At 40.0% G+C, this 26,136-nt stretch overlaps 1 protein-coding gene across 4 annotated transcripts in view; it reads left to right on the top strand.

Annotated features, from left to right (window-relative positions):
- PRDM4 (PR/SET domain 4) overlaps positions 1–25,935 on the top strand; it is a 32,088-nt gene extending 6,153 nt beyond the window's left edge. For 2 of the 4 annotated variants that reach the window (XM_065938487.1, XM_065938483.1), the window contains exons 4-12: positions 534–719; positions 2,317–3,111; positions 7,969–8,118; positions 16,895–17,034; positions 17,962–18,047; positions 19,000–19,127; positions 19,842–20,156; positions 21,271–21,439; positions 24,246–25,934. In XM_065938487.1, the coding sequence (XP_065794559.1) occupies positions 534–719; positions 2,317–3,111; positions 7,969–8,118; positions 16,895–17,034; positions 17,962–18,047; positions 19,000–19,127; positions 19,842–20,156; positions 21,271–21,439; positions 24,246–24,558 (2,282 nt within the window). In that variant the 3' untranslated portion in view covers positions 24,559–25,934. Of the gene's footprint in view, positions 1–533; positions 720–2,316; positions 3,112–7,968; positions 8,119–16,894; positions 17,035–17,961; positions 18,048–18,999; positions 19,128–19,841; positions 20,157–21,270; positions 21,440–24,245 lie in introns of all 4 variants that reach the window. The other 2 variants (XM_065938493.1, XM_065938499.1) reach the window with 2 other exon arrangements.
- The last annotated feature ends 201 nt before the right edge of the window (positions 25,936–26,136 follow it).

Here is a 26,136-nt window from a genome sequence, read left to right as displayed (position 1 = left end):
CAAAAGATTATATCAAGATATTTATGTACAGTTTTACATCTAACTTTAGGTTTTTTCCCCAAGTAGAAGCATATCTGTGAAATTTTTAAAAATTTTTAAAAATTCTCACCATATAAAATGGAAAGTATAATAAAAAATATTTTTAAAAAATCTGTACTATCACTACTCAGAGACCACTCTGAAGTTTGATATATTTCTTTGAAATTTGGCGTATATTTCTTCCCATTCTTTTTATGTTTAAATAATTTGTTTTCTTAAATTATATTTAAACTAGGTTTTAAATTGTAGTTAAATGTTTTTGTACCCAAGAGCAATACAGATAACTGAAAGATCAAGTTGGCATTTTAAAACTGACTTGCGGACTAAATTTAGGGCTTGTCTGTGGATGTCTGCCAGTACTGTCTATCTGGGGATGTAAAGGGCTACTGGGTGAGATTTTTGCCTGTTGCAAAAAACCTTCCTAAGAGTTTAGCCAGTGATTACAGAATTTTAAAGTACTTACTTTTAATTGAGGAAAACAATTTTTTTTGTAGGCTTGCCAGTGGCGATTCCAAACCTGGGTCCCTCCCTGAGCTCTCTACCTTCTGCTCTGTCTCTGATGCTCCCAATGGGTATTGGGGATCGAGGGGTGATGTGTGGGTTACCTGAAAGAAACTACACCCTACCTCCACCACCTTACCCCCACCTTGAGAGCAGTTACTTCAGGACCATTCTACCTGGTAAGTGTTACGGTTATTTGGGAATTTACAAGAAATAATACATCTGACCCTTTTTTGTTTTAATTATTTATTTAGAGACCCCGGGTCTTAGTTGTGGCATTTGGGATCTTCGATCTTTGCCAAGACATGTGGAATCTTCAGGTGCAGTGTGCAGAATCTTAGCTGCAGCATGTGGGATTAGTTCCCTGACCAGGGATCAAACCCAGGCCCCCCTGCATTGGGAGTGTGGGGTCTTAGCCACAGGACCATCTGGGAAGTTCTTATAGCAGCTGACTGTTAACTTCAGTTCTCAAAGACTTGAATGATGCTTTTTTCTCTTTGTCACTGTTAGATATTAATTTATGTGGGGAAGAAAATTGTATTTATGTACTTCTCCTCTTAGAACATATAGATAACATTATTAATATAGCAGTTTGACTAAGGTTAATTTTTTTTTTTTTAGGTTATTTCTTAATGGCACAGTTTCTCCCTTATCTCTTCCAGCACCTTCTTGGTTCAGTTTTTATAATTCTCCAATTGTAATTCCTGCCAACCACATGTCCTGCTATAGTGTCATTGTTTATTATAAAGTTTACAGAATTTTTATTCTAAAATATTATATACTCATTTCAGAAAATTTAGCAAATAAAGAGGGAGGGGAATTATTCATAGTCCCATTATCCATTTTTTTGGTGTGCTTCCATCCTACCTTTTATTTTTGTATAGGGGTTTTTACTGTTTTCCATAATGAAGACTGTAGTACTTGCAATACAATTATGTACCCTTTTTTTCACTTAATGTTTTTCTCTATTTTTACATATTTTCCCCAGCTGCTACATGGTTTTCATAATTATCCTTTTTAATGACACATTATATTCTACTGATACTTTATTCCATGGTTTATTATATCAGTCTTTATTGATGGGCACTTTTAACCAGTTTGTTTATTACTGTTATGTAAATGTCTTTGGGTATATTATTTACAAAATGCATTTAGGGCCGTTTACCATAAGTGGAGTTTCTTAATGCAAGAGGGCATGAATATTTTTGAGGTCTTTATTATATATACTCAATATTTTGCAAAGACGTTTTAGAAATCTGGGCTTCTACTGGAGATGCCGCATGTACCATTTCACCCCATACTCATTAACAGGAATGTTCAAATATTTTTTCTGTTTTAATAAAGCAAGTATAATTGTGACTTATTTTGAATAGAGCCTAATGTTTCTTGATAGTTTAATAAAAATTTAGTTATATTTAATTAAATTTTATTTTTCACATGGACTATCTGCTTTTAAATGATTTGACCTTTTAATTCTTATAGAGCAAATTTCAGGATCTTAGGACTCAGGAATTCAAACCATGTATATATTATTAAAGGCAGAAATGGTTAATTTCTAGTGACTTCAAAGGAACATAGTTAATTTTTATGATTTCTGAGTTTCACAAAACTGAATTATGGTGTATTATGTTGCTGTTTATAAAGTATATATCAAACTAAAGAAATAGATAGGAGCTTATTTTACTTCAGTTGCATTTGTAAGAAAAATAGCTTTTAGCATTTGGAATTCTTAATACACTGAAAAATTCCTGATATCTCACCTTTTCCTTTTCCCAGGTATTTTGTCTTATTTAGCTGACAGACCACCTCCTCAGTATATTCACCCTAACTCCATAAATGTTGATGGTAATACAGCATTATCTATCGCGAATAACCCTTCAGCGCTAGATCCCTATCAGTCCAATGGAAATGTTGGATTAGAACCAGGCATTGTTTCCATAGACTCCCGCTCTGTGAACACACATGGTGCCCAGAGTCTTCATCCCACGGATGGTCACGAGGTGGCCTTGGACACAACAATCACCATGGAGAACGTCTCTAGGGTCACCAGCCCAATCTCTACAGATGGAATGGCAGAAGAGCTGGCGATGGATGGTGTCGCAGGCGAGCACACCCAGATCCCGAATGGCTCCAGAAGTCACGAACCTCTGTCTGTGGACCCTGTGAGCAGCAGCCTTGCAGCAGAGACTGTTGGCCATGGTGGTGTGATGCCCATGCATGGGAACGGCCTGGAGCTCCCTGTGGTCATGGAGACAGACCACATTGCAAGCCGGGTCAGCGGGATGTCTGACAGTGCCCTCAGTGACTCCATCCACACCGTGGCCATGAGCACCAACTCTGTAAGCGTGGCACTCTCTACCTCACACAACCTCGCCTCCCTAGAGTCCGTTTCCCTCCATGAAGTTGGCCTCAGCCTAGAACCTGTGGCTGTCTCCTCCATCACCCAGGAGGTTGCCATGGGGACGGGCCATGTAGATGTGTCTTCAGACAGTCTTTCTTTTGTACCACCTTCACTGCAAATGGAAGACTCCAATTCAAACAAGGAAAATATGGCAACCTTGTTTACAATTTGTGAGTGTGCTTATTAGCCTTTTTCTTTTGGAGATATTGATAGAAAGGGTCGTCATCCTTAACAGGTTTAGTCGCAAGGGCAGGTGTTAATTAAGGGAGTATAGAAAGTAACTGGACTTTGAAACTTTTATTTGCCTGTGTACTGTCCTTTGTGTTAATGTGCCTTTTTCTCAAATAAGCCAAGTGATATATAGACGTTCTGTCGGTTCTTAAAGCATCTTCCTGAAGTAAGGAAACAATCATTTCTGTCTTTTACAGATAAGCTTTGCCTAGTAATACTTAAGGTATTTCCCAAGATTTCACAGAGTTAATTATATAAGTAAATTTCAGTAAGGTGTTCTGTGTGACCTGCCATGTGCTTTTTCTACATAAGACAAATTTATTAGATCATGTGTAATTTTTCATCCCCCTGGAAAAATGTTAGTGGATACAAGTGAAATTTTGGGTTTTGTTTTTTTTGCTCAGAATGCATATAAATTACCATAGTTTGGCATGTAAAAGTTTTTTTTGGGGGGCAATAGTAACAAAATATAACAGTAACAAAAGATAAAAATAGTCGAGTTGTTGGTGTCACTACTGCTTCATTCATGCAGTAAACACGTTGAGTGCTAGTAAGCACCAGCCTGTGTACTAGATGCAGTATAAAAAGTAATCTGCAAGAGGCTTTAAGGAGCCCCCAGTCCGAAGGGAAGCACAGGCCAGTGACCAGGCTATTGCGTTGTGGTGTACTGAGTGGAAAGATGGGGTTAAGTGTATGGTGCTGAAGGAGCCTGAGCCGGGGGAGCATCTCACCAGACCGTGGAAAGCTCAGGGAAGGCTACATGCGAGTTAGCACAGACCTGAAGGGCAAACCTGTCCCAAGTGGAGAATCAGGACGAGCAGCACCCCCCTGGGAACTGGCACCTGGAGTCTGAAGGAATCGTGAGTGGTTCAGAATTGCTGAAGCATGAAGCGGGTGGGCAGGGGCTCCCCTGGTGGTGCATTGGTTGGAACTCTGAGCTTCCACTTCAGGGGGCACAAGTTCCATCCCTGATCAGGGAGCTAGAATCCTACATGTGGTACAGTACAACCAAAAAAAGTACAACCCCCCCCCCCAAAAAAAAATAAAAACAGAGGTGGGGAGAGGGTATGTGATGAGAGAAGTAGGAGCCAGAACACAGAAGGTCTTCAAGGAGCAGACAGGGATTCTGAGGAGGCAGGGTTGGGATAGGGGTTCTGCTGTGTGAGGGTAGCAGCCTTGTTAGTGGCAGAGAGGTAAAGATGGCGATGCCATAGTTTAAGTGTAAGGTCATGGTATTCCAATCTAGAATAGAGATAATGATGGAAAAAGTGGAAAATATTAACAGAAAACTCAATAGATCTTGTTGATTGGGTGAAGTTGGAGGAGAGAAGGTTTAAGGAGAAATTACTGGTTTCTGGCTGGGAAACTAGGTGGATTGTGACCATTCCTTAGGATAATCAATGATGGAGGTGGAGTGGATTTTTTTTTTCTTTTGGACTGCGCTTGGTCTTTCTTGCTTTGCGAGGTCTTTCTCTAGTTGTGGCCAGTGAAGGCTACTCTTGGTTGCAGTGTGTGGGCTACTCACTGTGGCTTCTCTTGTTGTGGAGCACGGGTCCTAGAGCATGGGCCTCAGTAGTTGTGGCCTGTGGACTTAGTTGCTCCGAGGCATGTGGAATCTTCCCGGATCAAGGATCAAACCCATGTCCCCTGGGAGGTAGATTCCTATCCACCGGGCCACCAGCGAAGTCCCTTGTTTTGTTTTTGATGAGTATAGGTGAGTCCAGTGTCAGACATGTTGATTTCAGTGTTCAGTGATACCTAGAGATGTCAAATGAGAACTTCAATCTGGAGCTCAGAGATCTATCTGGAAATATTCAGTAATCCTCAGCATTAAGGTGTTAACCATAGCCATGGAAGTGAGGTGAAATCCTATCCTAGTTAAGTGTGTGGAATGACAAGGCTAGGTATGCTAAGGTACCGTGGCAGAGGAAGAGCTTCTAAAGTAAGTTGAACAGGATGGTCAGAAAAGTAGGAGGAGGCTTCTGGTACTACTGAAGCCAGGCAGTGGGGTGACCTTTTGTGTTAACCCTTTAAAGTCTCAAATTTGTAATTTTAAAATAATTTAGGATTATAATTAATGTATGGTCATTAATTTAGGAGAAGCTAAGAAGTGGCTTAAATCAGTCTATTTATCCTTTTGCGAGGAGGGTGCTACACCTAGTGTCATGTGGGATCCTCGTTCCCTGACCAGGGATCAGACTTGTGCCCCCTGCAGTCAACCTGGAGTCTTAACCACTGGACTGCCGGGGAAGTCTCCTGTTGATCCTTTTTCAAGTGGGCAAGTGGAACCTCTTCAGAGTGTTTTTCAGAAGAAATATAATTCACATACACATTTTAAAAGTCTACTCTTCAGTGGTTTTTAGTATAATGACAAGGTTGTGAACCATCACTACTGTCTAATTCAAAAATTTTTGTTACTCCATAAAGAAACCTTGTTAGCAGTCACTGTCACCCCCACCCCTCTTTCTCAGGTAACACTAAACTTCGCTATCTATGGATTCGCTTAGTCTAGACATCTCATATAAATGGAATCCTACTGTATATGGCTGTGCGTGGCTTCTTTCCCTTAGCGTAATGTTATGATGGCTTATCCATGTTATAGCATGTATCAGAATAATATTCCATTGTATGGATATACCACATTTTAATGTTTATCCATTTTTTTTTCATGAACATTTTGTTTCTCCTTTTTGACTATTATATTCAATGCTGTTATGAACATTCACATACAAGTTTTTGAATGAATGAATGTTTTTAATTCTTGGACACATATGGGAATGAAATTCCTTTTTGAGGAATCACCAGACTGTTTTCTAAAGTGGCTGCACCATTTTATATTCCTAGCATCGGTGTATGAAGGTTCCAGTTTCTCTACATCTTTGCCAAGATTTCCTTTTTTTTCCTAGTAATAATTGAATTTTATTTGTAAAAAAAAATGTATATTTATAGCCATCATAATAGGTGTGAAATGGCATCTCATTGTTTTAATTTGCATTTCCTTAATGGCTAATGATGTTCAACATCTTACACGTACTTAGTTGCCATTGGTATTCTGTTTGAAGGAAGCCTGTGACCTTTTTTGCCGTATGAAATCTGAATCTCCTTTGTTTGAAGAGTTAACATGGTTTATAATTAAAAGCATTGGAGAATAAGTCCTCATAGAGTGTAGGGGATCTCTAGTCTGATTTTAAAGAATTTTAAATCAAGCAGTAGTTGAAAAAGTAATATATTATTACTACTTTGGCTAAATATGAAAACTGATATTTTATGCCATTTAAGTGGTAATTTCTAATAGGTTGTTTAGGGGAATAAAGGCACCTAGAAGACTGTGGTTCTAAGGTTTATGTATTACAACTATTTTGTGAATGAATTTGGAAAGTTTGAAAAAGTCAGTGACTAAGTAGGATCATGAATACTGTTCCTTATCAAGGAGAAAGGAAAGTAAAGGAGCAAAAGTTTGTGGAGAAGGAGGACACTCCTGAACTTGTAAATGTGAAGTTACAATAAGCATAGAACAATGTATGAAGTCAACATTTTTTTTTTTGACAGTAGAAAAAGACCATATGAACAATAAGAAATTAAGAATGTTAAACAAATATGTCTGCAAGAATATGATCCTACCTGCTGTCCTAAAGAGCAGATTGCATATTTTCTTTGCCTTAAGAACCTGTCATCCAAACGTGGTCAGCCAGCTTGTTAACAGTGAAGCAGGAGCGAGCGGTGGTATAAGCATCTCTGACTCCGTTGTGCTGTGTTGTCACTGCATCACCAACAGTGTTTCAACTCACTTTCCTCTTAGAGTTTGGTAGACTGAATCTTTTTGACTTCAGAACATCATATCTGAAGGAATTACTTATCCACTTAATGTAAGAAATAACACACTTGATTCTTGAAGTAATGTAGTGTTATTTTTAGATCAGTGTTTTTCTTATGCACTGAAGAGGACACTTGTTCAGTTGTATTTTATTTTATTTTATTTTATTTTTTTTATTAGTTGGAGGCTAATTACTTCACATTTCAGTGGGTTTTGTCATACATTGATATGAATCAGCCATAGAGTTACACGTATTCCCCATCCTGATCCCCACTCCCACCTCCCTCTCCACCCAATCCCTCTGGGTCCTCCCAGTGCACCAGGCCCGAGCACTTGTCTCATGCATCCAACCTGGGCTGGTGATCTGTTTCACCACAGATAATATACATGCTGTTCTTTCGAAACATCCCACCCTCACCTTCTCCCACAGAGTTCAAAAGTCTATTCTGTACTTCTGTGTCTCTTTTTCTGTTTTGCATATAGGGTTATCGTTACCATCTTTCTAAATCCCATATATATGTGTTAGTATACTGTAATGTTCTTTATCTTTCTGGCTTACTTCACTCTGTATAATGGGCTCCAGTTTCATCCATCTCATTAGAACTGATTCAAATGAATTCTTTTTAATGGCTGAGTAATATTCCATGGTGTATATGTACCACAGCTTCCTTATCCATTCATCTGCTGATGGACATCTAGGTTGCTTCCATGTCCTGGCTATTATAAACACTGCTGCAATGAACATTGGGGTGCATGTGTTCAGTTGTATTTTAAAAAAATCAAAAAAATCAAATCTTGCTGAAGAAGGATATGAGTGGATATACATGTAAGTGTAATAAAGTGGCCCTTTGATCAGAGCATTTCTCCTAGAACCTTGCTTCATACTGGTTACATTTTAATAATTCACATTTAAATAAAGCAGGTGGTCATTGATCTGTCTGCTGGACTGACCCGATTTATGTCTCACATTTGTCATCTGCAGGGTGCACTCTCTGTGACCGAGCCTATCCCTCAGACTGCCCTGATCACGGACCAGTGACTTTTGTTCCTGACACTCCAATAGAGAGCAGAGCCAGGCTTTCTCTCCCAAAGCAGCTTGTTCTCCGCCAGTCAATGGTGGGAGCAGATGTTGGTAAGACCCTGGAACCATAAAGCTCGATCAAAGTCTCTTTTTCCTTTGTAGGGTAGAGTTGTAAAAGTGGATGTGTATGCTTTAGAGATTACTTGCTTGATTCAAAAGTCAATTTATGGCTGAAGATTTATCCTTTTATGGAATACTTTTCCAGTGGTGATAGCACTATATCAAGTTGAACACTTTATTGGAAAAGTTCCCCTTTTTTAGGATCAGGATTGACTAGAGAGAATCCTCAAAGGCTGAATCTTTGAAGACTTGGCTTTTATTTTCAGCTGTATCATCCATTGTCAGTTATCATGACAGATCACTCCATGAAACTTAGTTTCTTTTATAAAACACGGAAAATTCACCATTTATAACTTTTTATCACCAAAAATACTTCTATCATATGTTTATAAATTGCTTAATACTCCTTAGGAAAAGAGAGTAAGAAATACAGAGTGCCACAATATGCTTATCCACACTGGAATGTAACGTGGTATCTGAATTTTTGTGCCATTCTTTGAAAATACGATACTAAACTCATTGTTCTTTCAGGTGTAGCTTAGACATCAGTCAGTTGAAAGCATTAAACCTCTTAGATAATACAGAGCGGTGCTTTAAGCACAAATGATCTTAAAAGTTTGATTTATTTTGTAGTAATTGCTTTACTTTTTTATAATAATGTTGTCTAGTCCTTTTTATGTGTCAGCTTGGAGGGACATGGTTGGTTCCTTGTGTATAAACAGTGGTTCAGGAATTTCTGATACTGCTTCTTACTCTGCCTATTTCTTCTGAACCCAGTCTAATCTGTTCATTACTTTTTCCTTATTTATAGAATAGAATTCATAAGACTTACCTACCTTTCAGGGGTGCTAGAATATCAGCAGTTCATAGATTAATTGAAAATAAGATTCTTTGCATGAGTTAAGCTACTCTCTTCTCTGTTTATTTTTTTTTTTTTTTTTTTAATATTATTTTATTAGTTGGAGGCCAATCACTTTACAACATTTCAGTGGGTTTTGTCATACATTGACATGAATCAGCCATATAGTTACATGTATTCCCCATCCCGATCCCCCCTCCCACCTCCCTCCCCACCCGACTCCTCAGGGTCCTCCCAGTGCACCAGGCCCGAGCACCTGACTCATGTATCCCACCTGGGCTGGTGGTCCGTTTCACCTTAGATAATATACATGCTGTTCTTTCAAAACATCCCACCCTCACGTTCTCCCCCAGAGTTCAAAAGTCTGTTCTGTATTTCTGTGTCTCTTTTTCTGTTTTGCATATAGGGTTATCGCCACCATCTATCTAAATTCCGTATATATGTGTTAGTATACTGTAATGTTCTTTATCTTTCTGACTTACTTCACTCTGTATAATGGGCTCCAGTTTCATCCATCTCATTAGAACTGATTCAAATGAATTCTTTTTAACGGCTGAGTAATATTCCATGGTGTATATGTACCACAGCTTCCTTATCCATTCATCTGCTGATGGGCATCTAGGTTGCTTCCATGTCCTGGCTATTATAAACAGTGCTGCGATGAACATTGGGGTGCACCTGTCTCTTTCAGATCTGGATTCCTCAGTGTGTATGCCCAGAAGTGGTATTGCTGGGTCATATGGCAGTTCTATTTCCAGTTTTTTAAGAAATCTCCACACTGTTTTCCATAGTGGCTGTACTAGTTTGCATTCCCACCAACAGTGTAAGAGGGTTCCCTTTTCTCCACACCCTCTCCAGCATTTATTGCTTGTAGACTTTTGGATAGCAGCCATCCTGACTGGCGTGTAATGGTACCTCATTGTGGTTTTGATTTGCATTTCTCTGATGATGAGTGATGTTGAGCATCTTTTCATGTGTTTGTTAGCCATCTGTATGTCTTCTTTGGAGAAATGTCTGTTTAGTTCTTTGGCCCATTTTTTGATTGGGTCGTTTATTTTTCTGGAATTGAGCTTCAGGAGTTGCTTGTATATTTTTGAGATTAATCCTTTGTCTGTTTCCTCATTTGTTATTATTTTCTCCCAATCTGAGGGCTGTCTTTTCACCTTACTTATAGTTTCCTTTGTTGTGCAAAAGCTTTTAATTTTCATTAAGTCCCATTTGTTTATTTTTGCTTTTATTTCCAATATTCTGGGAGGTGGGTCATAGAAGATCTTGCTGTGATTTATGTCGGAGAGTGTTTTGCCTATGTTCTCCTCTAGGAGTTTTATAGTTTCTGGTCTTACATTTAGATCTTTAATCCATTTTGAGTTTATTTTTGTGTATGGTGTTAGGAAGTGTTCTAGTTTCATTCTTTTACAAGTGGTTAACCAGTTTTCCCAGCACCACTTGTTAAAGAGATTGTCTTTTTTCCATTGTATATCCTTGCCTCCTTTGTCAAAGATAAGCTGTCCATAGGTTCGTGGATTTATCTCTGGGCTTTCTATTCTGTTCCATTGATCTATATTTCTGTCTTTGTGCCAGTACCATACTGTCTTGATGACTGTGGCTTTGTAGTAGAGTCTGAAGTCAGGCAGGTTGATTCCTCCAGTTCCATTCTTCTTTCTCAAGATTACTTTGGCTATTCGAGGTTTTTTGTATTTCCATACAAATTGTGAAATTATTTGTTCTAATTCTGTGAAAAATACCGTTGGTAGCTTGATAGGGATTGCATTGAATCTATAGATTGCTTTGGGTAGAATAGCCATTTTGACAATATTGATTCTTCCAATCCATGAACACGGTATGTTTCTCCAACTGTTTGTGTCCTCTTTGATTTCTTTCATCAGTGTTTTATAGTTTTCTATGTATAGGTCTTTTGTTTCTTTAGGTAGATATACTCCTAAGTATTTTATTCTTTTTGTTGCAATGGTGAATGGTATTGTTTCCTTAATTTCTCTTTCTGTTTTTTCATTGTTAGTGTATAGGAATGCAAGGGATTTCTGTGTGTTAATTTTATATCCTGCAACTTTACTATATTCATTAATTAGCTCTAGTAATTTTCTGGTAGAGTCTTTAGGGTTTTCTATGTAGAGGATCATGTCATCTGCAAACAGCGAGAGTTTCACTTCTTCTTTTCCTATCTGGATTCCTTTTATGTCTTTTTCTGCTCTGATTGCTGTGGCCAAAACTTCCAACACTATGTTGAATAGTAGTGGTGAGAGTGGGCATCCTTGTCTTGTTCCTGATTTCAGAGGAAATGCTTTCAATTTTTCACCATTGAGGGTGATGCTTGCTGTGGGTTTGTCATATATAGCTTTTATTATGTTGAGGTATGTTCCTTCTATTCCTGCTTTCTGGAGAGTTTTAATCATAAATGAGTGTTGAATTTTGTCAAAGGCTTTCTCTGCATCTATTGAGATAATCATATGTTTTTTATCTTTCAATTTGTTAATGTGGTGTATTACGTTGATCGATTTGCGGATATTAAAGAATCCTTGCATTCCTGGGATAAAGCCCACTTGGTCATGGTGTATGATTTTTTTAATATGTTGTTGGATTCTGTTTGCTAGAATTTTGTTAAGGATTTTTGCATCTATGTTCATCAGTGATATTGGCCTGTAGTTTTCTTTTTTTGTGGCATCTTTGTCTGGTTTTGGAATTAGGGTGATGGTGGCCTCATAGAATGAGTTTGGAAGTTTACCTTCTTCTGCAATTTTCTGGAAGAGTTTGAGTAAGATAGGTGTTAGCTCTTCTCTAAATTTTTGGTAGAATTCAGCTGTGAAGCCATCTGGTCCTGGGCTTTTGTTTGCTGGAAGATTTCTGATTACAGTTTCGATTTCCTTGCTTGTGATGGCTCTGTTAAGATCTTCTATTTCTTCCTGGTTCAGTTTTGGAAAGTTATACTTTTCTAAGAATTTGTCCATTTCATCCAAGTTGTCCATTTTATTGGCATAGAGCTGCTGGTAGTAGTCTCTTATGATCCTTTGTATTTCAGTGTTGTCTGTTGTGATCTCACCCTTTTCATTTCTTATTTTGTTAATTTGGTTCTTCTCTCTTTGTTTCTTAATGAGTCTTGCTAATGGTTTGTCAATTTTGTTTATTTTTTCAAAAAACCAGCTTTTAGCTTTGTTGATTTTTGCTATGGTCTCTTTAGTTTCTTTTGCATTTATTTCTGCCCTAATTTTTAAGATTTCTTTCCTTCTGCTAACCCTGGGGTTCTTCATTTCTTCCTTCTCTAATTGTTTTAGGTGTAGAGTTAGGTTATTTATTTGGCTTTTTTCTTGTTTCTTGATGTGTGCCTGTAATGCTATGAACCTTCCCCTTAGCACTGCTTTTACAGTGTCCCATAGGTTTTGGGTTGTTGTGTTTTCATTTTCATTTATTTCTATACATACTTTGATTTCTTTTTTGATTTCTTCTATGATTTGTTGGTTATTCAGAAGCGTGTTATTTAGCCTCCATATGTTGGAATTTTTAACAATTTTTTTCCTGTAATTGAGATCTAATCTTACTGCACTGTGGTCAGAAAAGATGACTGGAATGATTTCAATTTTTTTGAATTTTCCAAGACCAGATTTATGGCCCAGGATGTGATCTATTCTGGAGAAGGTTCCGTGTGCACTTGAGAAAAAGGTGAAGTTGATTGTTTTGGGGTGAAATGTCCTATAGATATCAATTAGGTCTAGCTGGTCCATTGTATCATTTAAGGTTTGTGTTTCCTTGTTGATTTTCTGTTTAGTTGATCTATCCATGGTTGTGAGTGGGGTATTAAAGTCTCCCACTATTATTGTGTTACTATTAATTTCCTCTTTCATACTCGTTAGTGTTTGCCGTACATATTGCGGTGCTCCTATGTTGGGTGCATATATATTTATAATTGTTATATCTTCTTCTTGGATTGATCCTTTGATCATTATGTAGTGACCTTCTTTGTCTCTTTTCACATCCTTTATTTGAAAGTCTATTTTATCTGATATGAGTATTGTGACTCCTGCTTTCTTTTGGTCTCCGTTTGCGTGAAATATTTTTTTCCAGCCCTTCACTTTGAGTCTGTATGTGTCCCTTGTTTTGAGGTGGGTCTCTTGTAGACAGCATATATAGGGGTCTTGTTTTTGTATCCATTCAGCCAATCTTTGTCTTTTGGTTGGGGCATTCAACCCATTTACATTTAAGGTAATTATTGATAGGTGTGGTCCCGTTGTCATTTACTTTGTTGTTTTGGGTTCACGTTTATACAACCTTTCTGCATTTCCTGTCTAGAGAAGATCCTTTAGCATTTGTTGAAGAGCTGGTTTGGTGGTGCTGAATTCTCTCAGCTTTTGCTTGTCTGTAAAGCTTTTGAATTCTCCTTCATATCTGAATGAGATCCTTGCTGGGTACAGTAATCTAGGTTGTAGGTTATTCTCTTTCATTACTTTCAGTATGTCCTGCCATTCCCTTCTGGCCTGGAGGGTTTCTATTGATAGATCAGCTGTTATCCTTATAGGAATCCCTTTGTGTGTTATTTGTTGTTTCTCCCTTGCTGCTTTTAGTATTTGTTCTTTGTGTTTGATCTTTGTTAATTTGATTAATATGTGTCTTGGGGTGTTTCGCCTTGGGTTTATCCTGTTTGGGACTCTCTGGGTTTCTTGGACTTGGGTGGCTATTTCCTTCCCCATTTTAGGGAAGTTTTCAGCTATTATCTCCTCGAGTATTTTCTCATGGCCTTTCTTTTTGTCTTCTTCTTCTGGAACTCCTATGATTCGAATGTTGGGGCGTTTCACATTGTCCCAGAGGTCCCTGAGGTTGTCCTCATTTCTTTTGATCCTTTTTTCTTTTTTCCTCTCTGCTTCATTTATTTCCACCATTTTATCTTCTACCTCACTTATTCTATCTTCTGTCTCCGTTATTCTACTCTTGGTTCCCTCCAGAGTGTTTTTGATCTCATTCATTGCATTATTCATTTTCAATTGACTCTTTTTTATTTCTTCTAGATCTTTATTAAACATTTCTTGCATCTTTTCAATCTTTGTCTCCAGGCTATTTATCTGTACCTCCATTTTGCTTTCAAGATTTTGGATCATTTTTATTATCATTATTCTAAATTCTTTTTCAGGTAGATTCCCTATCTCCTCCTCTTTTGTTTGACTTGGTGGGCCCTTTTCATGTTCCTTTACCTGTTGGGTATTTCTCTGCCTTTTCATCTTGTTTAGATTGCTGTGTCTGGAGTGGGCTTTCTGTATTCTGGAGGTCTGTGGTTCCTTTTTATTGTGGAGGTTTTACCCAGTGGGTGGGGTTAGACGATTGGCTTGTCAAGGTTTCCTGATTAGCGAAGCTTGCGTCAGTGTTCTGGTGTGCGGATCTTGATTTCTTCTCTTTGGATAGCAATGGAGTGCCCAGTAATGAGTTTTGAGATGGGTCTATGTGTTAGGTGTGACCTTGGGCAGTCTGTATGTTGACGTTCAGGGCAATGTTCCTGCGTTGCTGGAGAATTTGCGTGGTATGTCGTGCTCTAGAACTTATTGGCTCTTGGGTGGTGGTTGGTTTCGTTGCAGGTATGGAGGCTTTTGTAGGGTCACTTATTACTTAAAGATTCATGTAGTCAGGAGTTTTCTGGTGTTCTCAGGTTTTGGGCTTAAGTCTCCTGCTTCTGGATTTCAGTTTTATTCTTCCTATAGTCTCAGGACTTCTCCAACTATACAGCACTGATAATAAAACTTCTATGTTAATGGTGGAAAGTTTCTCCCCCGTTAGGGATACCCAGAGAGGTTCACCGAGTTACATGGAGAAGAGGAGAGGGAGGAGGGAGATAGAGATGGGCAGGAGGAGAAAGAGGGGGACTCAAGAGGAGAGAGACAGATCTACGAAGTTGTCTGATCCCAGAGTGTTCTCCGTAGCCCAGACACCCACAAAGATTCACAGAATTGGATTGGGAAGAGAAGGGGGAAGGAGGAAATAGAGGTGTTCTGAGGTAGAAAACAGAGTCAAGATTGGGAGAGAATAATCAACACACTCGTGAATAAAAATGGGAGCTGAATATTGGATTCTTAAATGTTCACAATTTATATCATATACTGAAAAACAAAAATTAAAAATCTAGAGTAGAGGTTAGACTCTTAAAAATACTATATTAAAAACAAAAACCAAAACACACAAAAGAAATTTTAGAAATATATATGAAGTTTGGTATAAAAATAGGGCTTCTCTTCTTTTTTTTTTTTTTTTTTCTTCCCTTTCTCCCTCTTCTGTAAGGTTATAGTGGATTGAAAATGAAAATTAAGGCGTAGTAAAAGGAGTGCTAGAGGGCTTTAAAAGAAATAAGAGAAAAAGAAAAAGAAAATAGAAGAGAAGAAAAAAGAAAAGAAAAAAAAAAGAAGAAAAAAAAAAAGAAAAAAGAATGAGAAAAAAAATTGTTTTGCGTAATTAAAAAAAATCGTAAAAATCTATGAAAATGAAAGTTAAGGAGTAATGGGGGAGTAATAAGGAATTTTTAAAGGAAAATAAAAGAGAACCAAGAAAAAAGAAAGAAAAAAAAAAATTTTTTTTTTCCTTACTTAAAAAAAAAAAAAGAAAAAGAAAAAATATATCTAGGAGTTTCCCTGGAGCTGTTGCGGTCAGTGTGGGTTCGGCTCAGCTTCAGATAGCTCCTCGTTCCAGCTTACACTTCTCGATATCTACAGGCCCTTCCGGTGTAGTCAGTCCGTGGTTTCTTCGGGGATTTTAATCTGTTACACCGGTCCCTTTGTTTATTTGGGTTCTGTTGCCGGTCTCTCTTCCGCGCCTAATTTCCGCCCTGACACACGGGGCGGAGGTGGATTCTTATTCAGGTAGCTAGTTCCGTCGCGCTGCGGCGAGGGGCTGTGCGGGGAGGGACCGGCGCTCCCGGGAGAGGCTTGCGCTCTTTTCTCGATCTGCGCTGCTCAGGCTCCGGGCTGCTCCGTCTGAAGCGCGCGCCACGCTGCGCGCGGCTCCAGCCCTCGGGCGATTCACAAAAGCGCGGCACACAAAGCCGGGCCCGCGCTCCGTCCCCACGCCGCCCGAGCGGCCCAGGCAGCCAGGCGCTTGACGGGCGCTCTCTCCCCGGGTGCGGCGCGTCCTCTGCCCCGCGCGGTCCCAGTCTCAGTCCCCGCCGGCGCCAGTCGGGAGCGCGCGCCCTCTGCCCTCCGTGTCCCCAGCCGCAATTCCCGCCCGCGCCGGTCGGGCGCCCGCGCCCTCCGTCTCGCCACGACCCTCCCGGCGGGCTTCGGCCGCCCAGAATCTCGGTCCCTTTGTTCTGCGAACGGCCGGCAGTGTGTTCGGGCCGGTTAATTTTCTGTCTCTTTTGCTGTCCCACAGTTCAAGTTGGCAACTCACAAAAGCTCCCTCTGATTGTCCTCAGGGTGCTCAGGCCCGGATCCAGCCCCAAGTAATGCCGCCCGCTCCTCTCCGTTCCGTCCCCACTTGCTGGTGGCGGATGCGGGCGTCTGGGGTACTTTTCTGCTGGGAGTTGCTTTTAGGCTCTTAATCTGTGGGTTTTATTTATTGTATCCCTCCCAGTCAGATTCAAACTCTTGAGATTCCAACACTTCCCCCAGGCCCGCCAGAGCGAGGGTTTCCCGGTGTCTGGGAACGTCCTCTATTAAGTCCCTTCCCGGGACGGATCTCCGTCCTTAGCTCTTTTGTTTCGCTTTTTATCTTTTATATTTTGTCCTACCTCCTTTCGAAGACAATGGGCTGCTTTTCTGGGCGCCTGATGACCTCAGCTAGCGATCAGAAGTTGTTTTGTGAAGTTTGCTCTGCGTTCAGTTATTTTTTTGATGAATTTCTAGGAGAGAAAGTGTTCTCTCCGTCCTACTCCTCCGCCATCTTGGCTCCTCCCCCTCTTCTCTGTTTAAATCATTGATTGTGCAGTTGGTGTCCTTCCGCTGCTAGGTGTGTGGACTGGAGAAACCATCCCTGTTCGTACTTGCTTTGGGCCTCTCATTGGCCAGCAGAGTCACTCCATGGAAGTAGCAGAATGGACAGACAAGGCGGTTAATCATATCTGGAAGGTCAGTGCTGTTGAAATTTTTCTGTGACTTTTGGATGCTTTTATAGTAATGAAGTAGTCAAAAGCGATGTAAAAGTCAAACTTAGCCAAGATTCATACAGTGCCATTCATCCATCAGTCACTGAATACTACTTTCTGTTCTTGGTAGCCAAATTATAGTACATAACAAAATGTCAGATATTGAATATAGAAGATAAACTGTTTTAGTCTCCATTTTGTTAGTAACCCAGTGACTACTCATTTTTATTACTTGTGGCAGCTCAGGCTTTGGACTTTGTTTACATGTTGAAAGTCTTATTTTGTAATCAGCCAAAGCATTCCTCAAATATTTAGCTTGGGAAACAATTCTAGACTTGGAAGCTAAGATTATTTCTCTATTTTTCTAATGAAAGGGACTGAAAACTTAAGTTTCTGATAGAAACACCTATTCCTATTACATGTTTGTATAGAATCTTAGTAGATTGGGAATGATACTTGTTAACATTGAATTAAGGTGGAAGTGGGTCTTGTGATAGTTGAAAAGGTGAAGTGCCACCGGCACTGGGGACTTTAATTGTGCTGTCCAGACAAGAACACAGGAATGCTAGGTTCACTGGAGCAAAAAATAGGAAGAGGTGGTTCTCTGACCTTAATGTCCGTTTGTGTGGTGCGTGATGAAGACAACTAGTTTTTTATGTCTTTTCCAGTCAAGCCAAAATGTGACTAATCAAGAGCAACGTGATTCTGTATACTGAGCACTAACTGTAGGTCTCTAGTGGTCTTTATTGTATTGCTGGAAATAGGGTGACTGGTGAAATGACAGACATGTGAGAAGACAACCATGTATTTTCACACTGACTAGGAAAGCTGGTACCTACTGCAAAGTAAATGAGATTATTGCTAGAACTTGTCAGTTCATTTGATGTGTATGTTTGCCTTCTGTTGGCAGATATACCACAATGGTGTCCTAGAATTCTGCATCATTACAACTGACGAAAATGAATGTAATTGGATGATGTTTGTGCGCAAAGCCAGGTGAGAGTAGACTTGGATGCAAGAAATAGTTATGATTTGGATATTTTTCAGTAGAAAACTTTGAATAAAATAGGAAAGAATTGAAGAATCCAATGACAATGATATCTGAACATAGCTTAAAGCCTAAGGCTTTTTATTTTCTTCACCCCAGTAGTTGTTGACTAATGGTGATTATAGATTAAAATAGAAATTATCCCTTTTTTATGAGCAGTTTATTCAGTTTACCAGTGCAATAAAAAATGACACAGTTACCATTGAATTTGCAAGTAGGTACCTTTTCTTTATATTGGCTATTTGTCAGCCCTTTGGGCTTCCCAGGTGGCGCTAGTAAAGACCCCACCTGCCAGTGCAGGGGACATGAGATGCAGGTTTGATCCCTGGGTCGGGAAGATCCCCTGGAGAAGGGCATGAAAACCCACTCCAGTGTTCTTGCCTAGAGAATTCCCATGGAGAGAGGAACCTGGAGGGCTACTGTCTGAAGGGTCGCACAGAATTGGACATAACTGAAGCAACTTAGCACACACGCATGCAATCAACCCCTTAGGCTGGTGTGTTAATTCTTATTGAGCTATCTATTTCTGTGTCTTTGTCATATTGTTTTAAGACTTCATTTTACTTACTTTTCTTCTAGCAATAGAGTGTTTCTGACTATAAAGAGCAATGAGCTGATATATTGAAGTAAGAATTCTGTTTCTAAACAAGTTAACCCTAACAGGTAATATAGGTAATTGGAGAAATGACCCGGAGAAATAGTACATCTAAGTTTTCATATAAGATGTTGCTATAGGGATATGATGTGTTTAGTATATATTTCAAAATTAATATGCTTGATGGGCATTCCCTGGATGGGAAACTTGAGATTCCACAAGCTACGCAGTGTGGCCAAAAAATTTTTTAAGTAAGTAAATAATATAAAATTAATATGTTTGATTTGTTAAATGTGATAACCTAGGAATCGGGAAGAACAGAATCTGGTGGCTTATCCCCATGATGGAAAAATCTACTTCTGCACTTCCCAAGATATCCCCCCTGAAAATGAGCTGCTTTTTTACTACAGCCGGGACTATGCTCAGCAGATTGGTGAGTTTATATGTAAGACTTGCTTGTCAGGAATGTGACACGGTAAAAATACCGAGGATCAGGAGTATAGTTTCAGTAATGATTTACATGTAAGCAGAAGCAAGTCACATGCCTTTGTGTATGTAAAAGCAGAGTATTAACCTGACGATAGAAGTGTTAAGGTCTGTGAAGTTCTTCATGTGCCGAAGAACCAGGCAGCCATACCAGCCAGGCAGCATGAGCTTTGTGTTAGGACTTTGATTTGGGGAATTTGAAATTCCTGAGTTCTTTTCGAATCATTACAGTTTTAAGTTCGTAAAGGAGAACGCTGTGAGTTGGTTTAACCTTCATAGTCTTTCTTTGCACTGTGTCATAATGACAAGTGATGATAACTCTGTCCCCTTTCTGATGTCTGCGTCAGAAGCATTCTCTGTCTTTTTTCACTGTAATAAAACTTCTGACACACACATACACACGAGTTTGCGTGCAACAAAATCTTCAGTTTTTTGCCTAGGAAGATGCCTTATACTTTAATGTTTACTAGGTGTTCCCTATGTGCCTGACAGACTATTTGAGATGCTGGGATTAGAGCATTGAATAAAATGTGTTTAATTTTACAGTTAGTGGGCAAGCTGGAAATTTTGATAGAAGGGAAAATTAGAAGCAACAATCACTAAGTTTTAAAATTTGAGTTTTAAAATTGAAGTAAGTACATTGAGTAATTTTTTTTTAAAGGTGTTCCTGAACACCCAGATGTGCACCTCTGTAACTGTGGCAAGGAGTGCAGTTCCTATACTGAGTTTAAAGCCCACCTGAGCAGCCACATCCATAACCACCTTCCTAGCCACGGCCACAGCAGCAGCCACGGGCCGAGCCATAGCAAAGAGAGGAAGTGGAAGTGCTCCATGTGCCCCCAGGCTTTTATCTCTCCTTCCAAACTTCACGTCCACTTTATGGGTCACATGGGTATGAAGCCCCACAAGTGCGATTTCTGTAGCAAGGCTTTCAGTGATCCCAGCAACCTGCGGACCCACCTCAAGATACACACAGGTAAGCTGTCCTGGACCATAAAGTGGAATTTTGAAAAATTAGAAATTGGCAAGGGCGTGGCGGCAAGACAAGTCTGGCAAATAGGGTTGAGATCAGATGTTAGAGAATCGGCTGGCTGACAGGAGGACTTCATTGGGTCATGAATTGTGTGGAATAACTGCCTGCTCAGAGAATATTACTAATTTGCTCCATCTTCCAGGTGGCCTAGTCATAGTTTGAATGTGACTGGAAAATGCATTTAATAATCAGGGAGTTCATCTGTGTGTTTGGACCTGAAGGTAATTCTTCAGAAACAGCTAGAGCGTACTATTAGAGGTCACCCCTGTCACTAGCCAGAGCCAGTTTCTATCCTTTGAATATTGTTTGTTGAACACCACCAGAATTTATTGAGTTTCTATTTTCTAAACTCCATGCACACCAAACCCTTTCTCTTAGGCATAAGTTTCTATCATATGCACTATAACAGTTACTGGTTTAGTTTGGTTTTCTTGGTTGGGTCATTTTCTCCAAAACTTTGAAGGTAAAATTGTTCCTTATCCTTTTGCATTAAGACTGAGTAGCTCCAGCAGAGTGTGTGTGGCCCACAAACCTTAATATTTGGAATGGCTTAAAAGAAGAGGTTTGCTAACCCCTGAGTAACTTTTTTCCTGCATTCTTAAAAAGATTTTATTTCATCCTTGGTTTATGAAGACATATATTTTAAAAGAGAAAACTAAAATTTAGATTGTAAAAATAATGTTTGCTTGTGGACAAGTACCAGAATTCTTGATGTTTTTTTTTTTTAAAAAAAGATTGAATTAAGTTAGGCACTAGGGTTATAAGTGATTTTTTCCCCCCAGAACTTGTATCATGTGTTAGCTGTAAACAGTAAAGAGTGTGTGTGTAGGTAAGCAGTCATAGGTCAGGTTTGTTAACTTCTCTAGCTTTAGTTGCAGCATATAATTCAGTGGCTCTGAGTGGCTGTAGGTAGACAGTCCTAGAATGTGAGGTTCCAGTTACCAGTCAGTTCTGTTTTATTCCTGCCTCTGCCACATACCTGTACAACGTGTCTCTTCATGCTGAGAGTGCTCGTGGCACTTTGATTCACGGTGTGATCATTCGGGTTAATACGCAGGTCAAAAGAACTACAGGTGTACCTTGTGTGACAAGTCTTTCACCCAGAAGGCTCACCTGGAATCCCACATGGTCATCCACACGGGGGAGAAGAACCTCAAGTGTGACTACTGTGACAAGTTGTTCATGCGGAGGCAGGACCTCAAGCAGCACGTGCTCATCCACACACAGTGAGTGACCCGTAGCTGACGGCTGCTTGCGTGATGAGTGGGGCTTGTGTGCCGGCTCACTGTCTGTCTCCCGCTGTGGTGCCTGTACTCCTGTGTTCCACACAGCCTGTGTTCCGACCACACCGACTGTGTTCCGACCACATAGGTCACAAAGCTAAGGTTCTGGTTTATCCTGAAAGAGTTGACTTGCTTGCTTTGTTTTCTCATTTTCACCTCTACTCTCTTTATTTCCTTTTTTCTTTTGTAGTTTTGAAACATAATTTCATTTAATTAACGACTTTTTAAGTACCTTCTTGAAGTCCAGCGACTTGCTAAGTGGTGAAAATACAAAGATGAGAATAGTCCTTGGCTTTAAAGAGCTCAGAGGCCATTAAGAGAAACAGAAGAGTAAATAATTGCCGTGCTGTGTTGCAGATGTTAGAGTAAGTGTAGGATCCTGAAAGACTATAGAAGAGGGTTACCTCACCCAGTCTGTGAGTGTCCTGAGAAAGCTTCCTGGTAGTTGGAGCTAAGTATTAAGGTAAATTAGGATTATTCAGGAAACAGTCTTCTAGACAGACGAAACGGGGTATGAAGAAACATGAATGTGAAAAAGACTGTGAAATAAGACTGATTCTCTATAGTAAGAGCATCCCATGTATGTGAGAGCAATAGAGGGAGGCAGCAATCAAATGATGAAGAGCCTTTTATCCAGTTCAAAATTAAATTTCATTCTGGGAATAATGGAGAGTCATGGGGCATTTTTTCTCCCCATGTACCAGGAACTACTCGGCTTTGTGCGTGTGTGTGCCTGTGTGTATTTTCATTATGGTATATAGCACATAAATTTTTCTGTCTTAACCCTTTTTAAGTATGTAGTTCAGTGATGTTAAATGTATTCACATTCTTGCACAAGCATTGAAGGATTTTAAGGGAAAGAATGTCATGGTGAGTTGTCTGTTTTATAGAGACTACTCTGGCAGCAGGACAAGGGAGTGGAAGGAGGAGAAGGCCAAGTATTGGACAGCCCATTAGGAATTTATTACATGAATCCAACTGTAATTAATTGTCCAACCTGTGTTAGTTACAGTGACAAATAGAAGAGACCAGATTCTGTGGTCCATTGCTTTTAGCAAATGTTAGAAGAGGGAGAAAACATTAGCTTGTGTTTTATTTAGAAATACATCAAAAATGGAACTTTTATTCTTATCATGGGTTTTAGATAAATATTTTGCTTTCATATCAGCTCTTTTATCTGATTTGTAATCACAGTGCAATGTGAAACACTAAAATACCAAAGGAGTCTGGATCTACATTCCTGACTCTCAGAATGACCTTTTAAAACAAAGTTTTCATTAAGTGGTTTCATTATTAGTATGAAATTTTAAAAATTAGATATATTAATTATCACATTTTATATATAGTTTTACATAGTTGGAACTGAAAGAGCTCTCTGGGGTCATTTAATCTAGCTGCTTATATTAGCTTGAGCTGCCACATGAAAATACTGTAGACTGAGTGGTGGCTTAAACAAAAGAAATTTATATTCTTAAACTTCTGGAGTCTGAAAGTTGAGACCAGGGTGCCAGGATGGTTGGGTTCTGATGAGGGCCTTCTTCCTAGCTGCCTTCTTGTTATGTGCTCAGGTGGAAGAGAGAGTGAACAAGCTCTGATCTCTCTTTCTCTTCTTCTGAGGACATAACCCTGTCATGGGGGTCCCATTCTCATAACCTCTTCTAACCGAAGGTCCCCACCTCCAGATTCCATCACGTTATGAGCTGAAGCATCAGCTTACCAATTTAGGTTTTCAGCCCCTAACACTGCTTGTGATAGTCACTTGGGAAATGTGAGAAACTATGACTGGTGCCGAGGCCCCACCTCCAGGGATTCTGATCGGGGGCAGAGCCCTGGCCTTGGTATTTTTAAAAAGCTCATCAAGTGGGTCTAAGGTTCAGTCAGGGTTGAGTTCCCCATTTTTTCTGTTTAACATGTTGGATTTTCATTAAGACACAGGGTTCAGATGCTCAAAAAAAGTTTAAAAATTCGTACTCTGTATGATCCCCAAGTATTTTGTCAGCTCTAAGATGTCTGGGCCAGAGTTATTACTCCAGCCTTGATGCTGTTCACATCTTGAATTGGATAATTGTACGGGCTACTGTTAACATTATAGTTAGATACCCTTATGTTGGTCAGTTGGCAAACATTTTCAAATTTGAGTCTTCCAGTTGGTAAGAATGTGGGGCAACAGGAGCTCTGAAATGGCTGTTGATGGACGTGTATATTGAAATATACAACAGTGTTGGAAAACAGCGTAGCATCATCGTGGTAAAACTGAAGGTGTACATATCCTTGGACCCAGCTGTGCCTCTCCTGAGTGTATACCCTAGAGAAACAGACCCACATAACAGTGTAGAGATGTTCACATAGCAGTCTTGACCTGTGGTGATTAAACAAAACCACCAGAGTACCCATTAACCACAGACAGAGCCAGTGCCACAGCCAGGTTGTGGTGTATTCGTAAGTAGCCTCCTGCCATGGAAGCAACTTGACTGATTTTCAAAAAGAAGCAAAAACACAAAAGAGATACATACAGTACAATCCCATTTACCTAGAATTCTGAAACAGGCAAAATCAGTCTGTGCTGTTCAAACTGCACACATGTCTTATGACTGTTCTATATGATGCATCTCCTACAGAGAAGTTTGATTCTAGTTGGGTAGAGCTTCTCAGACAAAGGTCTTGAGGTTGTGCAGAGTCAGTGTGTGCAGTTGTATTTGTAACCCCAAATCAAATGTTTTGTTTTGTTCTTTCCTTGTGTTCCTCTTAGAGAACGCCAGATCAAGTGTCCCAAGTGTGACAAGCTGTTCTTGAGGACAAATCACTTAAAGAAACATCTCAATTCACATGAAGGAAAACGGGATTATGTCTGTGAAAAATGTACAAAGGCTTATCTTACCAAATATCATCTCACCCGACACCTAAAAACCTGCAAAGGGCCCACCTCCAGTTCATCAGCACAGGAGGAGGAGGAGGAAGACAACTCAGAGGAGGAAGAGCTGGCGGACTCGGTGGGGGCAGAGGACTGTCGCATAGGCAGTGCTGTGTATTCAGCAGATGACTCTCTCTCTGCACATAAATAGAAGAGAAAGAAGCTGACTATTCTGGATGGAAAATGCAAAAGGGAAAAAAACACATAACCAGTTACTCACTACAATGGTTTTTATATAAAATAGTTTGATTCCTTCCAGCCAACAGTCAAAACAGACTAAATGGGAATGGATAAAGCACTTATAGAAGAGTATCCTAATGAAAACACTTTTAAAAAGATTGAGAAAAGAGCACGTGTCCTCTTTTTAAGTGGTGTATGGGGAGGCAGGTGTCAGCTTTTGAGATCTATTCTTTATTTACATGATAATCTGGGTGATAACATTTATACCTGAGTCAGAGCTGCCCTCTGCCCATCAAATGAGATTTATTTTAAATTCTTTGATTATTTCGTTTTTCTCCCAACCCATTGATTTGGTAGCAACCGTTGACTTGGTCCCAGTGTCACAGTCATTCTGATTGTGGTTCTGGTGTTATGCTTTATGCAGACTTGTGACAAACTCATCCCAGAGTGGATTGGAACGTAACAGTGTAAGCTTGTTACTCTGACCGCGGCTCACATATTTAAAGCACCACCTGCCTTCATCTCTCCTGGCTGCTGGGGAGTCGAGGGTGGATCTTGCTTCTCAGAATCTCACAGACTCCTAGAGGGCAGGTGAGAAAGGAGCAGTCAGGCAGCATGCCCTGGTGGAGAGAAGAAAAGGAGAGGGCGCCTGGGCCACTGTCCAGAGGGCTTCTGTCCTGTGCTCTGATGGAAGCTTGGCTGAGAGAGCTGATTGTTCTGAGAGATCTTTGAAGGTTTCGACACATCTCTGTCTCCAGTGAAGCCTCTAGCACCTGGACAGAGAGTATCTGGAGGTGTAACAAGCCAAGTAATGCCTGATAGCAAGGGCATGTGGACCAACTGACAGGGAGGTACCTCGGCCCGTGGAAGGGAGGAGGGAGTGATCCTTTCTATCTGGACACTCTCTGGAAAGGGTCAAGACACCATCAAAATGTTGCCAACTCAGAAGACCCGTTGGTGCATTTGCAAGGTTAGGCGCTCCCAGCTGTCTGTAATGAAAGACCTCATCAGTTAAACACGGTGGATTCCAGAGGATTTGGAAAGTGCGGAAGGTCGAATGGTCACCATGTGTATGTATTTTCAGGGTTCCAGCTTAATTCACCTACCCATCTATCTGTCACCTGGTCTTTCTCATGTATAGCCTGCTTTCACCAAGAAGCGAACATATCCTGAAGTCAACGGTTGATGGAACATGCTCTCCTGCTCTAAGGCGCAACCTCTGGGCTGGAGTGGAGAGGACTCTGGTGGGAAGGTTTTGCTGCTAATGTATTTATGGAATGAATGTATTTCATTCAAATCTGTATTCCTCTAGGAAGGATTAAAAACTTTTTAAAAAATGCAATACCTCTTGTAATCTCATTTTGTGGAAGGAGAGGATTGAGGCTTTTACGGGAAAATGAGGTCCAGCTTGAGTTTTTCTAAGGTCAGAAGTTGGAGAAAGTATTTCCTAAGTACCTTAGCTTTGAAATTAAATTTTAGCATGCTTGCGCAGAACAGTGCTCAGAGAAATTGTGCTTCCTGCGTCTCCAGCTCTCGCCCCTGCCCTCTT

The sequence above is a fragment of the Muntiacus reevesi genome, chromosome 1 (assembly GCF_963930625.1).
Source record: "Muntiacus reevesi chromosome 1, mMunRee1.1, whole genome shotgun sequence".
Classification (NCBI taxonomy): Eukaryota; Metazoa; Chordata; class Mammalia; order Artiodactyla; family Cervidae; genus Muntiacus; species Muntiacus reevesi.
The sequence above is the reverse complement of the archived record's forward strand: the minus strand, read 5'-3'. Positions and strand labels throughout refer to the sequence as shown.